The sequence below is a fragment of the Saccopteryx bilineata genome, chromosome 8 (genome assembly GCF_036850765.1).
Source record: "Saccopteryx bilineata isolate mSacBil1 chromosome 8, mSacBil1_pri_phased_curated, whole genome shotgun sequence".
In the NCBI taxonomy this organism is placed as follows: Eukaryota; Metazoa; Chordata; class Mammalia; order Chiroptera; family Emballonuridae; genus Saccopteryx; species Saccopteryx bilineata.
This window is the reverse complement of record NC_089497.1, coordinates 55,113,733-55,129,641: the sequence shown is the minus strand read 5'-3', so window position 1 is coordinate 55,129,641 and position 15,909 is coordinate 55,113,733. Positions and strand designations below refer to the sequence as shown.

Genomic DNA, 15,909 nt, shown 5'->3' with positions numbered 1-15,909 from the left:
TCTTTGTCTTGTCTGATTGCTCTGGCTAGAACCTCTAGTACCACGTTGAATAAGAGTGGAGAGAGTGGACAACTCTGTCTTGTTCCTGATTTAAGGTAGAAAGTCCTCAGTTTTATGCCGTTTAATAGGATGTTGGCTGATGGTTTATCATATATGGCCTTTATCATGTTGAGATATTTTCCTTCTATACCCATTTTGTTGAGAGTCTTAAACATAAAATTGTGTTGTATTTTATCAAAAGCCTTTTCTGCATCTATTGATAAGATCATGTGGTTTTTGTTCTTTGTTTTGTTGATATGGTGTATTACGTTAACCGTTTTGCGTATGTTGAACCATCCTTGAGATTCTGGGATGAATCCCACTTGATCATGATGTATTATTTTTTTAATATGTTGTTGTATTCGGTTTGCTAGTATTTTGTTTAGTATTTTAGCATCTGTATTCATTAGAGATATTGGTCTGTAGTTTTCCTTCTTTGTGCCATCCTTGCCAGGTTTTGGTATGAGGGTTATGTTGGCCTCATAAAATGTGTTTGGAAGTATTGCTTCTTCTTCAATTTTTTGGAAGACTTTGAGTAGAATAGGAACCAAGTCTTCTTTGAATGTTTGATAGAATTCACTAGTATAACCGTCTGGGCCTGGACTTTTATTTTTGGGGAGATTTTTAATAGTTTTTTCTATTTCCTCCCTGCTGATTGGTCTGTTTAGGCTTTCTGCTTCTTCATGACTCAGTCTAGGAAGGTTGTATTGTTCTAGGAATTTATCCATTTCTTCTAGATTGTTGTATTTGGTGGCATATAATTTTTCATAGTATTCTACAATAATTCTTTGTATATCTATGATGTCTGTGGTGATCTCTCCTCTTTCATTTTGGATTTTATTTATTTGAGTCCTGTGTCTTTTTTCCTTGGTGAATCTTGCCAAGGGTTTGTCAATTTTGTTGATCTTTTCAAAGAACCAGCTCCTTGTTTTATTGATTTTTTTCTATAGTTTTTCTGTTCTCTATTTCATTTATTTCTGCTCTGATTTTTATTATCTCCTTTCTTTGGCTGGTTTTGGTTTGTCTTTGTTCTTCTTTTTCTAGTTCCTTAAGGTGTGAAGTTAAGTGGTTTACTTCGGCTCTCTCTTGTTTGTTCATATAGGCCTGAAGTGATATGAACTTTCCTCTTATTACTGCTTTTGCTGCATCCCAGAGATTCTGATATGTCGTATTTTCATTTTCATTTGTCTGTATATATCTTTTGATTTCTGCACTTATTTCTTCTTTGACCCATTCATTTTTTAGAAGTATGTTGTTTAGTTTCCACATTTTTGTGGGTTTTTCCCCCTCTTTTTTGCAGTTGAATTCTAGTTTCAAGGCTTTATGATCAGAAAATATGCTTGGTACAATTTCAATTTTTCTAAATTTGCTGATATTGTCTTTGTGGCCCAACATATGGTCAATTCTTGAGAATGTTCCATGTACACTAGAGAAAAATGTATACTCTGTCGCTTTGGGATGAAGTGTCCTGTAGATGTCTATCATATCCAGGTGTTCTAGTATTTCGTTTAAGGCCACTATATCTTTATTGATTCTCTGTTTGGATGACTGATCTAGAGCCGTCAGCGGTGTATTGAGGTCTCCAAGTATGATTGTATTTTTGTTAGTTTTTGTTTTAAGGTCAATAAGTAGCTGTCTTATATATTTTGGTGCTCCTTGGTTTGGTGCATATATATTAAGGATTGTTATGTCTTCTTGATTCAACTTCCCCTTAATCATTATGAAATGACCATTTTTGTCTCTGAGTACTTTTTCTGTCTTGTAGTCAGCATTATTAGATATGAGTATTGCTACGCCTGCTTTTTTTTGGGTGTTGTTTGCTTGGAGTATTGTTTTCCAGCCTTTCACTTTGAATTTGTTTTTATCCTTGTTGCTTAGATGTGTTTCTTGTAGGCAGCATATAGTTGGATTTTCTTTTTTAATCCATTCTGCTACTCTGTGTCTTTTTATTGGTAAGTTTAATCCATTTACATTTAGTGTAATTATTGACACTTGTGGGTTCCCTACTGCCATTTTATAAATTGCTTTCTGTTAGTTTTGTATCTAGTTTGATTCTTCTTTTTTGTTTTTCTATCATTTGTTTTTGTTTGTTTGTGTTCCATACTTCTTTCCTCTGTTGCTACCTTTTTTAAGTCAAGTGTTTTTGTGGTGGTTTTTTTAAGGGTGGTTACCATTAAGTAATGAAAAGGGTACCTACCATATTCATTGTAGTACCCTATCTTATAAGTATTTCTGCACTTCATCATCCTTTGCTACTGTTAATCTCCATCCTCTCCCCCCTTTTTTTCCTTTGTTGTCACAGTTTAAGTTTGGTTTTATTGTGTTCTTGGTGGAGCTGTTACTTGTGGTGTTGTTTTCTTTTGTTCTTTGAATCTGGTTGGAAAACCCCCTTTAGTATTTCCTGGAGTGGGGGCTTTCTGTTGATAAATTCTCTCATCTTTTCTGTATTTGTGAATGTTTTTATATCTCCTTCATACTTGAAGGATAGCTTTGATGGGTATAGTATTCTTGGCTGAAAGTTCCTCTCTTTCAGGGCTTTAAATATTGGGGTCCACTCTCTTCTAGCTTGTATAGTTTCTGCTGAGAAATCTGATGATAATCTAATAGGCCTTCCTTTATATGTTGTACTCTTCTTTTCCCTGGCTGCCTTGAGAATTTTTTCTTTGTCATTGGTTTGTGTCATCTTTATTATGATGTGCCTTGGAGTGGGTTTGTTGGGGTTAAGAAAACTTGGTGTTCTGTTTGCTTCTTGAATTTGAGGCTTTAGTTCCTTCCACAGGCTTGAGAAGTTCTCATCTATTATTTGTTTGAGTATATTCTCCATTCCATTTTCTTTCTCTTCTCCCTCTGATATACCTATTATTCTTATGTTATTCTTTCTGATGGAGTCAGACAATTCCTGTAGGGCTTTCTCGTTTTTTATTATTTTTGAGTCTCTTTCTTCTTCTCTCTGTTGTGCCTCAAGTTGTTTGTCTTCTATTTCACTAATCCTATCTTCAATCTGGGCTGTTCTGTTAGCTAAGCTTGTTACCTCGTTTTTCAGCTCGTGAATTGAGTTTTTCATTTCTGTTTGATTTGTTTTTATAGTTTCAATTTCCTTGGTAATATATTCTTTGTGTTCATTGAGTTGTTTTCTGATCTCCCTATATTGCCTTTCTGTGTTTTCTTGTATATCTCTGAGTATTTTTAAGATTTCTATTTTAAATTCTCTGTCATTTAGCTCCAAGGCTTCCAATATGTTAAGTCTTTTCTCCATAGATTTTTCCCCATCTATTTGTGTTACCTCTCTTTCTTTTGTATCCATAATATTCGATTTCCTCTTTCTTATCGGCATCTGAGGGTGGTCTTATTGATAGCACTAATTAGAATTAATAGAGAGTAAAAAGTAAAAAAAAAAAAAAAAAAGGGGTAAAATACCCCACAAAAAAAAACAGTAATAATTTATTATTTCCCCCTTTTTTTCTCTCTTCTCTTTCCCTCCTCTCCCCTCCTCAGGGAAATATCGTGCCTATAATGGAGGGCCTGATTTGGGGTGAAGAGTTCAAGGGGCAAAAAAAAGGGAGTAGGGACCTACTAAATGCAAAAAAAAAAAAAAAAAAAAGGGAAGAAAATCTTAGACAAGCATAAGATGATTTGCTTGTAAGTGATGGTCAACTAAGAGATATAATGAGAGGGATAAGAGGGAACCAGAAAAGAGGACCAAAAAAGAATAATAAAGAAGAAAAAATAAAAATAATAAGTAAAAATCTGTTGTATTAAGTGGAGCGAAGACTAAATACAATGGAGACCTTGGGTTGGGAGGACCCAAAATGCCACAAAAATAAACAAACAAGAAATAAAAATAAAAGCAAAAGCAAAAAAGAGAAATAAAGCCAAAAAAAAGCCTTGAGTCCCAAATTAACTAATTTGTTCGTGATTGAGGATTATATGGGAGGAAAGTAAAATGAGAAAAGAAAAAAACGAATAGAAAGGAAAAAATAAGAAAAAGAGAAAAACGAAGGAAGAAATAAAATAGGAAGAGAAAAAAACAAAATAAAGCAAGACAAAAAAAAAACAAAAGAGGAGAGAGTGAGAGTTAAGTCTTTTGGAGTATAACCTTAAAGGAGGGTGAGGATGAAGAAGAAAAATAAAATGCAACACTCATGGGTAGTGTAGTTCAAGAAAGGGGAAGCATAAGATGGGCAGAGAATAGAAGGACCGAGGTGGAGGAAATAAAGGCAAAAAGATAGAAGAAACAAACAACAACAACAACAACAACAAAAAATTAGTGGATCAAGTTGTAAAGTCTGTGGGTTTTTCTTGATTTTGAGAGGTTAACTTCTTCCTTTTTCTTTTTTTTTTTTTTATTTTTTTTATTTTTTTATTTTTTATTTTTTTCATTTTTCTGAAGCTGGAAACAGGGAGAGACAGTCAGACAGACTCCCGCATGCGCCCGACCGGGATCCACCCGGCCCGCCCACCAGGGGCGGTGCTCTGCCCCCCAGGGGGCGATGCTCTGCCCATCCTGGGCGTCGCCATATTGCGACCAGAGCCACTCTAGCGCCTGAGGCAGAGGCCACAGAGCCATGCCCAGCGCCCGGGCCATCTCTGCTCCAATGGAGCCTTGACTGCGGGAGGGGAAGAGAGAGACAGAGAGGAAAGCGCGGCGGAGGGGTGGAGAAGCAAATGGGCGCTTCTCCTGTGTGCCCTGGCCGGGAATCGAACCCGGGTCCTCCGCACGCTAGGCCAACGCTCTACCGCTGAGCCAACCGGCCAGGGCAACTTCTTCCTTTTTCTTTTCTCTCCCTCTTCCTGGTTGGTGACTCTGTACCCCAGGCTCTGCCCCTGTGTCACTCTTAGGTAGGGATTTGCAGTTGATGGGATTCTATGGCAATGTCATATATTTGGCTTTAGTCTTGCTGGAAGTAAAGGCTTGTTGGCGTTTGCAGGGTCCAACGATGAGAGAGTTTGCTTTCCTGGATTCCCTCTTCTAGTCCCCCCTTTCTGAATTAGCAGCCTGGTGATCCAGCTATAAGGCTGCAACTGCTTCTGCCTGGGGAGTAAGAGGCTCAAAGAGCTGGGAAATCCCCACTCTATCCCCACTCAGTGCAAGGCTTTGGGAAAGGCTCTGAGAGTCAGGGCCTCCAGTGTAATCAGGCGGGGGTGGGAGTCAATTGTTGTCAAGGTGACTGTTCAGCGCCTATCATTTAGTTGGACCTCTCAACCCAGGCTTTCCACACTTTGTAGCCTGTTTTTGCAGGGAAGAAGAGGCACTAGTCTCTGCTTACGACTAGTGTAGTATAGACCTTATTATCTGCCAAGTCCTTCTTGTTAGCGTTTATCCCTGAATATGGAGGCTCTATCAATCAGAAGTTGCCCCCGCCCCTTTAGCGAGAGGCACTAAAAAATATCACGCCTCTTGTCTTGGATCGCTGAACTGAGAGAGATCTTATCAATTAGAACCGAGGGTGCGCAGATTTCATGGGTTAAGCTAATTTCAGTGATTGGGTCGCAGCTGTGCTTCCGAAGGTATTTTAGGCTGCCTGCGCGCACCCCTCCCCCAACGCTTGATTGTTAGCTTGAATGGCTGGGTGAGGTGCCCCGCCCACGGAGAGAATCTCCCAAGCCTCTCCCGCTCGCCCCGCCCGCCCCGCCGCTGGCGGCTGGACCGCACCAGGTGCAGGATAATGGAGCCCCCTGGGTGTGCGGGCCAGCAGGGCGCCCTGGGCGCGTGGAATGCCCAAGGCAGGCGCGCGAATGGGGCGCTCCGGGCACCGGTGGCCGGCAACCCCCACTCGCAGTGTGCGGGCTGCTGGGAACGTCAGTGGTGCTCAACCGGACCGGGCGCGCTCCCGGCAGCCGCTCACGGTGGCGGTTCGGGGCGGCCGCTCGCGGTGGCGGCTCGCGGTTCCCAAGTATATGGGCTAACTCACCACAGGCGCACTTCCTTGCAGTTTGAAAGAACGTCCCTGTGGTAGATTCCTCCACACCCTCGTCTCTCAGATTCAAGTGATAACAGTCCTTTCGCTATCAGTTTGTGTGGAACTCCGGAATGCTCCGAGGATAAATTTTTCTGTTTCTAGTTGATAAATTTGTTGTGATTTAGGGGAGAGCTGTCGGACGCGCTGCTCACGGCGCCATTTCCGTGACGTCACCCTGTATAGAATTTTAAATGTGATATGATGAATGACATAACCAAGGCAATTATTTATTTCTAAGTTCTTGTTAAAGTGTATAATTATGGTGTAATCAGTAATAGGATTTTTTTGCCTGAAGTTTAAGATAAGAGAATTGTCTATATCAGTGATTGTTATAACAAATTCTTAATATACAGAATCTCTATTATACATCTCTCTGGCCCAGTAAATTAGTTATTGTTCATATCATTACTAAAATAGTTAACATCACTGAAATACTTTTATTCTATCCTTTCTTAAAGTCCAGAAAACCCAAAAGGTTATTTTAGAGAGATTACCAATGTGATAATTGCTACATGCATGTTTATCTTTCTTAAAACTAGACTGTTAAGAGCAGTGAAGAGGAGAACCTAGGGTCTTGTACTTTTATGTGGCAATATTTGGACAGTGTTTGAGCAATATTTAGGACATGGACCAGTTGTTCAGTAGAATGTGTGGGATGAAAGGAGGGAGGAAGTACAGACGGCACCTAGGTTTCCATCTCTAAGATGTTAAGAACATAAGGGAGGGTAAGGTGAGTTTTGGATATGAACAAGTATAAATATCTCCTAGTCAGTCAGCATTATGTATTTGGCATTTAGGAGAGAGAAGTTGGGCTAGAGGTAGGAATTGGAATTCAGCAGCATGTACACCATAATTGTGAAGTTTTGAAAGATTGATGTAAAATGGCCAAGGAGTTTGGACTGATTAGAAGAAGCTGACACTTTAAGGGTGTTTCCCAGAGTGTAATCTGAGACTTCCAGCAACTGAATTCTGTAGGTGAGCTTTCATAACTTCAGATTCCTGAGTCCCCTTAGGGCCTCTGTACAGTTGTGTAGTTATTCACAACTCTCTCTTACTGGGAGGCCCTCAGTAGTGTTTGTGTAAACACTTCAGGAATTCTTTGCATACTAAAGTTGGAGTGTAGGAGATGGGTGAAGGAAGTGAGTACTGCCAAGGAGACTTTAGGAGTGACCAGAGAATAAAAGGAATAGCATGACAAAATGTCACTGATGTCAAAGAAACAAATATTTGAGGAGGGTGAAGTCAGCTGTTACTTTGCTGGAAGGATCAAGTAAAATAAGAACTAAGGTATGTCAGTGGATTTTAGCAACATGAAACAATAGGTGACTTTGTTGAGAATATTCCTCCACTACAGTGCTGGAGGTGAAATTAGATTGTAGTGGCTGAGCAGTGAATGGGAAGGGAAGAAGTGGTCTCTGCTAAAGAGATAATGCCTTGTAGAAGTGTGGCTGTAAAAGGAGCGTTGAGAAGGTGTTAAGAGTTAGGTGTGTTGTCAAGGAAATGTGTGTGTGTCTGTGTGTGTTTTTTAATCTAAGAGAAACCCATGAATTAATTGATATACTAATGATAAGGAGTCAGTAGAGAGAGGAAGTTAGAAAACAGGCATATGGAGGATAACTGGGGGAGAATCTCAAGTATTGGATGGGAAGAAGGTTCTAGAGGGAAGGAAAATGATGTAATATTGGAAATTTTCTAAGTTTACTGGTAGGAGGTGGAGGTAGTTTCTATCTGATTAATCTTTGAAGCTAAGTTACAGAGTGACAGATGGTGGTATCAGACATTTCAGGTTTTAATGGAGAATGGCAGTTATTAGATTAGGAGCATTAAGATTGAGGTTAGAGAAGATGAGTTTATGTCTGCACCGTAAGTTTTTTTAGCTCCGTAAATATTTTCCTGTTTTTTGTTTTTAAGTAATTTTTCATTCCAGCAAATATTTATCTCTATCTCAGTTCCACAGTACAAATGATGAAGTATGACATTTCTTCTCAGCTTTAAAAATATCAAAAGAAATTATGGTGGTTTTATTTTAGAAGTTTTAAAGTTTGTATTGGTATATAAATGTTCAAGGCCAGTATATGTTTAAATAGAATCAATTTTATTATTCTCAGGTACTACACTTGATCCTTGAACAACATAGGAGTTAGGGGCACCAATACCGCCTCCCCCCCACATAGTCTAAAACCCACATGTAACTTTTGACTCCCCCAAAACTTAACTATTAACAGCCTACTATTGACCAGAAGCCTTGTTGATAAAGTTAACACATATTTTGTATGTTATATGTATTTTGTACTGTATTCTAATAGTAAAGTAAACTAGAGAGAAGTAAATTTTAAGAAAATCTTAAGGAAGATAAGAGATAAAATACATTTACAGTTATTTACTGGGGGGACCTGCACAGTTCAAACCTGTGTTGTTCAAGGGTCAGCCGTACTGTCTTGTCTTTTAGTTTTTGATGTGTTTTCATGAGAAAAATTATGTTTTCTTCATTTCCTGTTTCAGGAGATTTACTGACCTAAAGCACTACAGTGATGAACTGCAGTCAGTGATCTCACATCTTCTTCGAGTCAGAGCTGTAAGTGGTCCCGAAGAGGTTTTTGACACAAATCTGTAAGAAAGTGCTTCTCATTTAATCATTGCTTTGGAGTATTGGATGGTATTTATAATGAATAACTGAATTTTACAATTAAATCTGGAGTGTTTATCATCCAAACTGCATTTTTTTAAAAATGTGAAATGTTTCCTAGCATAAACGACTTGAAGATATTTAGCCTATTGTTTTTTCTATAGTTTATATATGGTTGTTTTGGCATTTTGTGAAAAGATGTGTTTCAGTGTTGGAAATATAATTAAATAAGTAGTATTTTATTTATTTTTTTAAAGATTTTATTTATTCATTTTATAGAGGAGAGAGAGAAAGAGAGAGAAGGGAAAGAGAAGGTGGAGGAGCAGGAAGCATCAACTCCCAATATGTGCCTTGAGCAGGCAAGCCCAGGGTTTCGAACCAGCGACCTCAGTGTTCCGGGTCAACACTATTCACTGTGCTACCACAAACCAGGCAATATAAAAGTGGGATTTTATGTCTACATATAATATCTGTTTTTTTCAAGGGTTGTGAAATAGTTTATATGTTAAACCAATGATTTTCAACCAGTGTGCTGCAAGAATTTTTAAAACATGCAATACCCAGCTACAGTATTTAGTCAGGGACACTGACCTCTTTTCCCTTAGATTGTCAAATAAAAAAATGGCAACAGCCAACAACAATAGCCATCTGATGTGAGTGAATCAAAATTATACCTTTTTTTTTTGTCAGACAAGCAAAAAAAATATTTTTTGGTGTGCCATAGAATTTTAGTAATTAGTTTATGTGTGCCATAGAATTTTAGTAATTAGTTTATGTGTACCATGAGATGGAAAAAGTTGAAAATCACTGTTTAGGCCATCTGGTGTCTGTGCTATTAAATTCTGCTAAATAAACTTATTTGAGGTAATGGTCTGCATGACAAAAATCTAAGAATAGTCATTATACTTAGCTGTATAATTTGGCTGTAACAGACATTGAGTAAAATACTTTGGGGTAAATTAATGTACCTGGAAAATTATGTTATCCACTCTGGTCCTTTAAAGTAACCTAGAGGAAACTTAGAACTTGCCTTACAAGCTTTGGCTGATTCTCATATGTGCCCTGACCAGGGACTGAACCTGCAACTTTGGCATGTGGAATATTGGAGTGATGCTCCAACCAACTTAAGTTACCTGACCAGGGCTTGCCTTATTGAAGGATTTGAAAAATGCTGAGTTGCCAGGTCTACTATCACATCTTATATTGTTTGGTATCTTGTTGAAATTAAATATATTATCTAGGATTTATTTTAATAAAAGTGTTTACTGTAAAGAGTGGAGAGTATGGCAGTTTTAGGTGAAACTAGATTGGCCACATAATTGTTGAAGGTGAGTGTTGGGAAATGGAAGAATATCCTACTATTCTCTACTTTTTGTATGTTTGAAGATTTCTATAATAAGTTTTTAAAAAATGGGATAACGGAGCCTGACTAGATGATGGTGCAGTGGATAGAGTGTTGATCTGTAATGCTGAGGACCCAGGTTCAAAACTCTGAGGTCACTGTCTTGAGTGTGGGCTCACCAGCTTGAGTGCTGGGTCACCTTCTTGAGTGTAGGATCATAGACACGACCCCATAGTCGCTGGCTTGAGCCCAGAGGTCGCTATCTTGAAACTCAAGGTCACTGGCTTGAGCCCAAGGTCACTGGCTTGAGCAACTGGTCACTCGCTCTGCTGTAGCCCCCCCCAATCAAGGCACATATGAGAAAGCAGTCAATGAACAACTAAGGTGCAGCAACGAAGAATTAATGCTTTTCATTTCTCTCCCTTCCTTCTGACTGCCCCATCTGTCTGTCTCTGTCATGAAAAAAAAATTTTTTTTTCAGAAATAAGTGGTGAATTGAACAAATTTTAACTGTTAAGCACTTAGAAAATTCATGAAGCATTGGAAATAAATTGAAGTGAGATCTGAAGGGGGGAGAAATGATTGTTGCTGTGAGACTGTGCTGCAGATCAGTTAGCCTGAAAGAAAGTCTGGATGATTGCTTTCATAAAACAAATAAGGAAATTGTCACACAGCATGGTATGATAGCGATATATTTGGTTTTCTGCTAATATTTTAAAGTAGATTTTAAAATGTCATTAATATTTAATAACCTTTAAAGATTATAACAAAATTGCCTGACCAGGCAGTGGCACAGTGGATAGAGCATCGGACTGGGATGCGGAGGACCCAGGTTCGAGACCCCGAGGTCGCCAGCTTGAGTGCAGGCTCATCTGGTTTGAGCAAAGCTCACCAGCTTGGACCCAAGGTCGCTGGCTTGAGCAAGGGGTTACTGGGTCTGCTGTAGCCCCATGGTCAAGGCACAGATGAAAAAGCAATCAATGAACAATTAAGGTGTCACAACAAGAAACTAATAATTGATGCTTCTCATCTCTCTTCGTTCTTGTCTGTCTGTCCCTATCTATCCCTCTCTCTGACTCTTTCTCTCTGTCTTTGTAAAAAAAAAAAAAAAAAAAAGAAAAAGAAAGATTATAACAAAATTAAAGTATGGTGTAAAGAAATTTGTGTAAAGAAAAAATTTTAAGAGTGTGCCACACAACTGCTTGTATATGCCTTTATATTCTGTCTACACTGCAGTTTTATCCTTTTAACTATTCTCAACCATACAAACTTGTTTCTGCCCTAGGACTGTCATTTGCTTTTTCCCATGCCTGTACCATTCTTCCCACTTCAGAGATCCTCCCTTGGCCTATTATCTCTTGTCATTCAGGTCTTGGCTCAAATGCCTCCTCAGAGAGATCTTCCTTGGGCATCTTATATATCAATAAAATATGATGTAGTTTTCTATTATTCCCTTGTCATTTTCTGTCCTTGTTGTCTTTATAGCAACAGTATCTGACATTGTATTCTGTACTCATTTGTTAATTATCTCCCCTGCTAGTGTATGTGAGCTCCACCAGAGTAGGAGCTTTGTTCTCTCATTGCTAAGTCCCTAGAATAAAGCCGGACTCATGATAGGCACTCACTCCATTTACATTGAATGGATGGGTAAATGAATGTATATGCTGACAGGTTTTTGTTTTTGTTTTTGTTTTCTTGGTTTTTTTTTGAAGCTGGAAACGGGGAGAGACAGACAGACTCCTGCATGCGCCGGACCGGGATCCACCCGGCACGCCCACCAGGGGCGTCGCTCTGCCGAGACCAGAGCCACTCTAGCACCTGGGGCAGAGGCCAAGGAGCCATCCCCAGTGCCCGGGCCATCCTTGCTCCAATGGAGCCTTGCCTGCGGGAGGGGAAGAGAGAGACAGAGAGGAGGGGGGGGGGTGGAGAAGCAAATAGGCGCTTCTCCTATGTGTAAAAAGATCTGAAAAAAGGCCCTGGCCAATTGGCTCAGCGGTGGAGCGTCGGCCTGGCGTGCAGGGGACCCGGGTTCGATTCCCGGCCAGGGCACATAGGAGAAGCGCCCATCTGCTTCTCCACCCCTCCCCTCCTTCCTCTCTGTCTGTCTCTTCCCCTCCCGCAGCCAAGGCTCCACTGGAGCAAGGATGGCCCAGGCGCTGGGGATGGCTCCTTGGCCTCTGCCCCAGGCACTAGAGTGGCTCTGGTCACGGCAGAGCGACGCCCCCGAGGGCAGAGCGTCGCCCCTGGTGGGCGTGCTGGGTGGATCCTGGTCGGGCGCATGCGGGAGTCTGTCTGACTGTCTCTCCCCGTTTCCAGCTTCAGAAAAAAAAAATAAATAAATAAAATAAAAAGATCTGAAAAAGCCAGAAGATAAATTGGTTCTTGAATTTAATTATAACCTACTAATAGAACTGGTAACTAATGTATGTATGACAAGAACTCTTAAAGAAATGACCTTGTCATCAAAGAGTTCGTGATACACAAGTGAGGGAATTCTGGGTATAGATATTTATCCTCAACTTAATGAGAACAGGCTTTAGAAACTTTATTGACATGAAAGATAGCTTGAGCTCTTCCAAGGAAAGGCAACACTTGATCTGTGAGTTAAAATTAAATTAGACTGTATCAATGAGAGAAATACCAATGAAAAATACAGAATGCTTTCTGATTAGCTAAAATTCTGATTCTTCTAAAATTGGGAGAAAGGCTATTTTGTCGTGGACAGTAACAGATAATTGAAAACGAAAGCTTAAAGCCCAACACTGACAGAATCCTGCAAACAATGCAGAAAGCACCATGGGGAGGGGCCTTTTTGTTTCAGAGCATCAAGAGGAGAAGGCTTAGACACTATGACAGGTGATGAATTGTTAAAACGTGCAAATAGAATTATCTGACTGTCTTTTCTTTCTTTTTTTTTTTTTTGTATTTTTCTGAAGTTAGAAGTGGGAAGGCAGTCAGACAGACACCTGCATGCACCCGACCGGAATCCACCTGGCATGCCCACCAGGGAGTGATGTTCTGACCATCTGGGCCGTTGCTCCTTTGTGGTTGGAGCCATTCTAGTGCCTGAGGCAGAGGCCATGGAGCTATCCTCAGAGCCCGGGCCAACTTTGCTCCAATGGAGCCTTGGCTGCTGGAGGAGAAAAGAGAGACAGAGAGGAAGGAGACGGGGAGGGGTGGAGAAGCAGATGGGCTTCTCACTGTGTGCCCTGATCGGGAATTGAACCCAGGACTTCCACACACCAGGCCAATGCTCTATCGCTGAGCCAACCGGCCAGGGCCTGACTGTCTTTTCTGTGAAGGATAATTCTTTTGAAAGTAGAAAAGGAGCCTGACCTGTGGTGGCGCAGTGGATAAAGCGTTGACCTGGAAATGCTGAGGTCGCCAGTTCGAAACCCTGGGCTTGCCTGGTCAAGGCACATATGGGAGTTGATGCTTCCAGCTCCTCCCCCCTTCTCTCTCTCCTCTCTCTCTCCTCTCTGTCTCTCTCCCTCCCCTTCTCTCTCCTCTCTATAATGAATAAAAAAAAAAAAAAAAATTAAAAAAAAAAAAAAAAAAGAAAGTAGAAAAGGCAAAAAATAAATTACAAGTGGGTTAAAGAGTTAAATATTTAAGAAGTCAAATAGAAGAAGAAATGGCAGATGGCCTTCGAAGAGGAGCTGGGTTTGAAACTTGTTTCTCCCGTTTACCAGGTTCTTCTGACAAATTCAGCAACTTTTCAGAGTTTGTTTTCTTTGCTGGGGAATATCTACCTGGCACATTGTAAATGCCGAATAAATGTGTATTATATAAAGAGATACCTTATTCAGCGTTATGAGACTCAGATGAGATCATTTGTTTTGTAAACTAAAACTAAATGAAAATAATACTGACATTTAACATTTATTCACTACTGTATATCAGGCACGGGTATTTATTTGTTTTAATGAAAAAAAATTTTTTTAAAGTGAGAGAACAAGAAGGACAGACAGAAAGGGAGAGAGAGATGAGAAGCATCAATTTTTCATTGTGGCAACTTAATTGTTCATTGATTGCTTTCTCATATGTGCCTTGACTGGAGGGCTCCAGCAGAGCGAAAGACGCCTTGCTCAAGTCAGTGACCATGGGGTCATGTCTGTGATCCCATGCTCAGGCTGGCAACCCATGCTCAAGCTGATGAGCTTTTGTTTAAGCTGGATGAGCCTGTGCTCAAGCCAGCAATCTTAGGATTTCGAACCTGGGCCCTCAGCATCCCAGTTCAATGCTCTATTCACTGTGCCACTGCCTGGTCATGCTGTTTTAATTAAGTTATTTAATTTATTGTGTTAACATGGATTCAAGTGTCCCACTGAATATAATACCTCACGCCTCAACAACATGCCCCCCATTACACCTTCTTTGTCTCCTCCCTGACTCCCTCCCCACATTCCTGCTGGGATAAGCTGTCCTGTTATCTGTATTTCTGTATTACGTATATATAATTTCACTAATCCCTTCACTTCTAAACCCATCCCCTCAGCCCCCTTCCCTCTGACGGCTGCCCCTCTGCTCCCCGTAATCCTGCCTCTGCCTCTATTCCAGTGCTCCCCAACCTATTTTGGGGCACGGACCGGTTTAATGTCAGAAAAAAATTTCATTGACTGACCTTTAGGGTGGGATGGATAAATGTATCACGTGACCGAGACAAGTGTCAAGAGTGAGTCTTAGACAGATGTAACAGAGGGAATCTGGTCATTTTTAAAAAATAAAACATCATTCAGGCCCTGGCCGGTTGGCTCAGCGGTAGAGCGTCGGCCTAGCGTGCGGAGGACCCGGGTTCGATTCCCGGCCAGGGCACACAGGAGAAGCGCCCATTTGCTTCTCCACCCCTCCGCTGTGCCTTCTTCTCTGTCTCTCTCTTCCCCTCCCGCAGCCAAGGCTCCACTGGAGCAACGATGGCCCGGGTGCTGGGGATGGCTCTGTGGCCTCTGCCTCAGGCGCTAGAGTGGCTCTGGTCACAACATGGCGATGCCCAGGATGGGCAGAGCATCGCCCCCTGGTGGGCAGAGCATCGCCCCATGGTGGGCGTGCCGGGTGGATCCCGGTGGGGCTCATGCGGGAGTCTGTCTGACTGTCTCTCCGTTTCCAGCTTCAGAAAAATGCAAAAAACAAAAAACCAACAACAACAACAAAAAAACATCATTCAGACTTAAATATAAATAAAACGGAAATAATGTAAGTTATTTATTCTTTCTCTGTGGACCAGTACCAAATGGCCCACGGCGCGGCCCAGGGATAGGGGACCACTGCTCTATTCCATTCCTCAGTTTATCAGACCCGGTTTTTGAGCATATTATATTATTCTTACCTAATCCCTACAGTAGCCATTTGAAGGTAGGTACTATTATTGTCCTCATTTTATAGATGAGGAAACAGAGACAAATGAAGTTAAATATTTGCTTAATATCACACTATAAATAGATATGTGCAACCAGAATTTAAATCTTTGTCTCTCTGACTCCATGCTTTTTTTTTTAAGAGAGCGAGAGAGAGACAGGAAGGGAGAGAGTTAAGAAACACCAACTTATAGTTGTTGCACCTTAGTTGTTCAGTGATTGCTTTCTCATATATGCCTTGATGGGGGGCAGGAGGGGCTCCAGCTGAGCCAGTGACCCCTTGCTCACAGTGACCTTGGGATCATATATATGACCCCACGTTCAAGCCGGGTGAGCCTGCACTCAAGCTGGTGACCTTGGGGTTTTGAACCTGGGTCCTCAGCATCCCAGGCCGATGCTCTGTCCATTGTGCCACTGCCTGGTCAGGCCAGAACCCATGCTCTTGACATGAATTTGAGGAGATTGAAGAAGAAAACTGATTTTCATTGAGCCTCTTTACTTATTGCTAAAAACCTTACAAATGTCATCTTATTTAATACTCACAAAGTCATATGATAGAGGGTTTTTTTTACATTTCCAGTAGATAAA

General features: G+C 40.9%; 1 protein-coding gene across 1 annotated transcript in view; it reads left to right on the top strand.

Annotated features, from left to right (window-relative positions):
• The window catches only part of SNX4 (sorting nexin 4), a 102,733-nt gene that overhangs the window by 46,218 nt on the left and 40,606 nt on the right, over window positions 1-15,909 (top strand). The window contains exon 7 of the mRNA XM_066240656.1: window positions 8,502-8,574. Within this exon, the coding sequence (XP_066096753.1) occupies window positions 8,502-8,574 (73 nt within the window). The remainder of the gene's footprint in view (window positions 1-8,501; window positions 8,575-15,909) is intronic.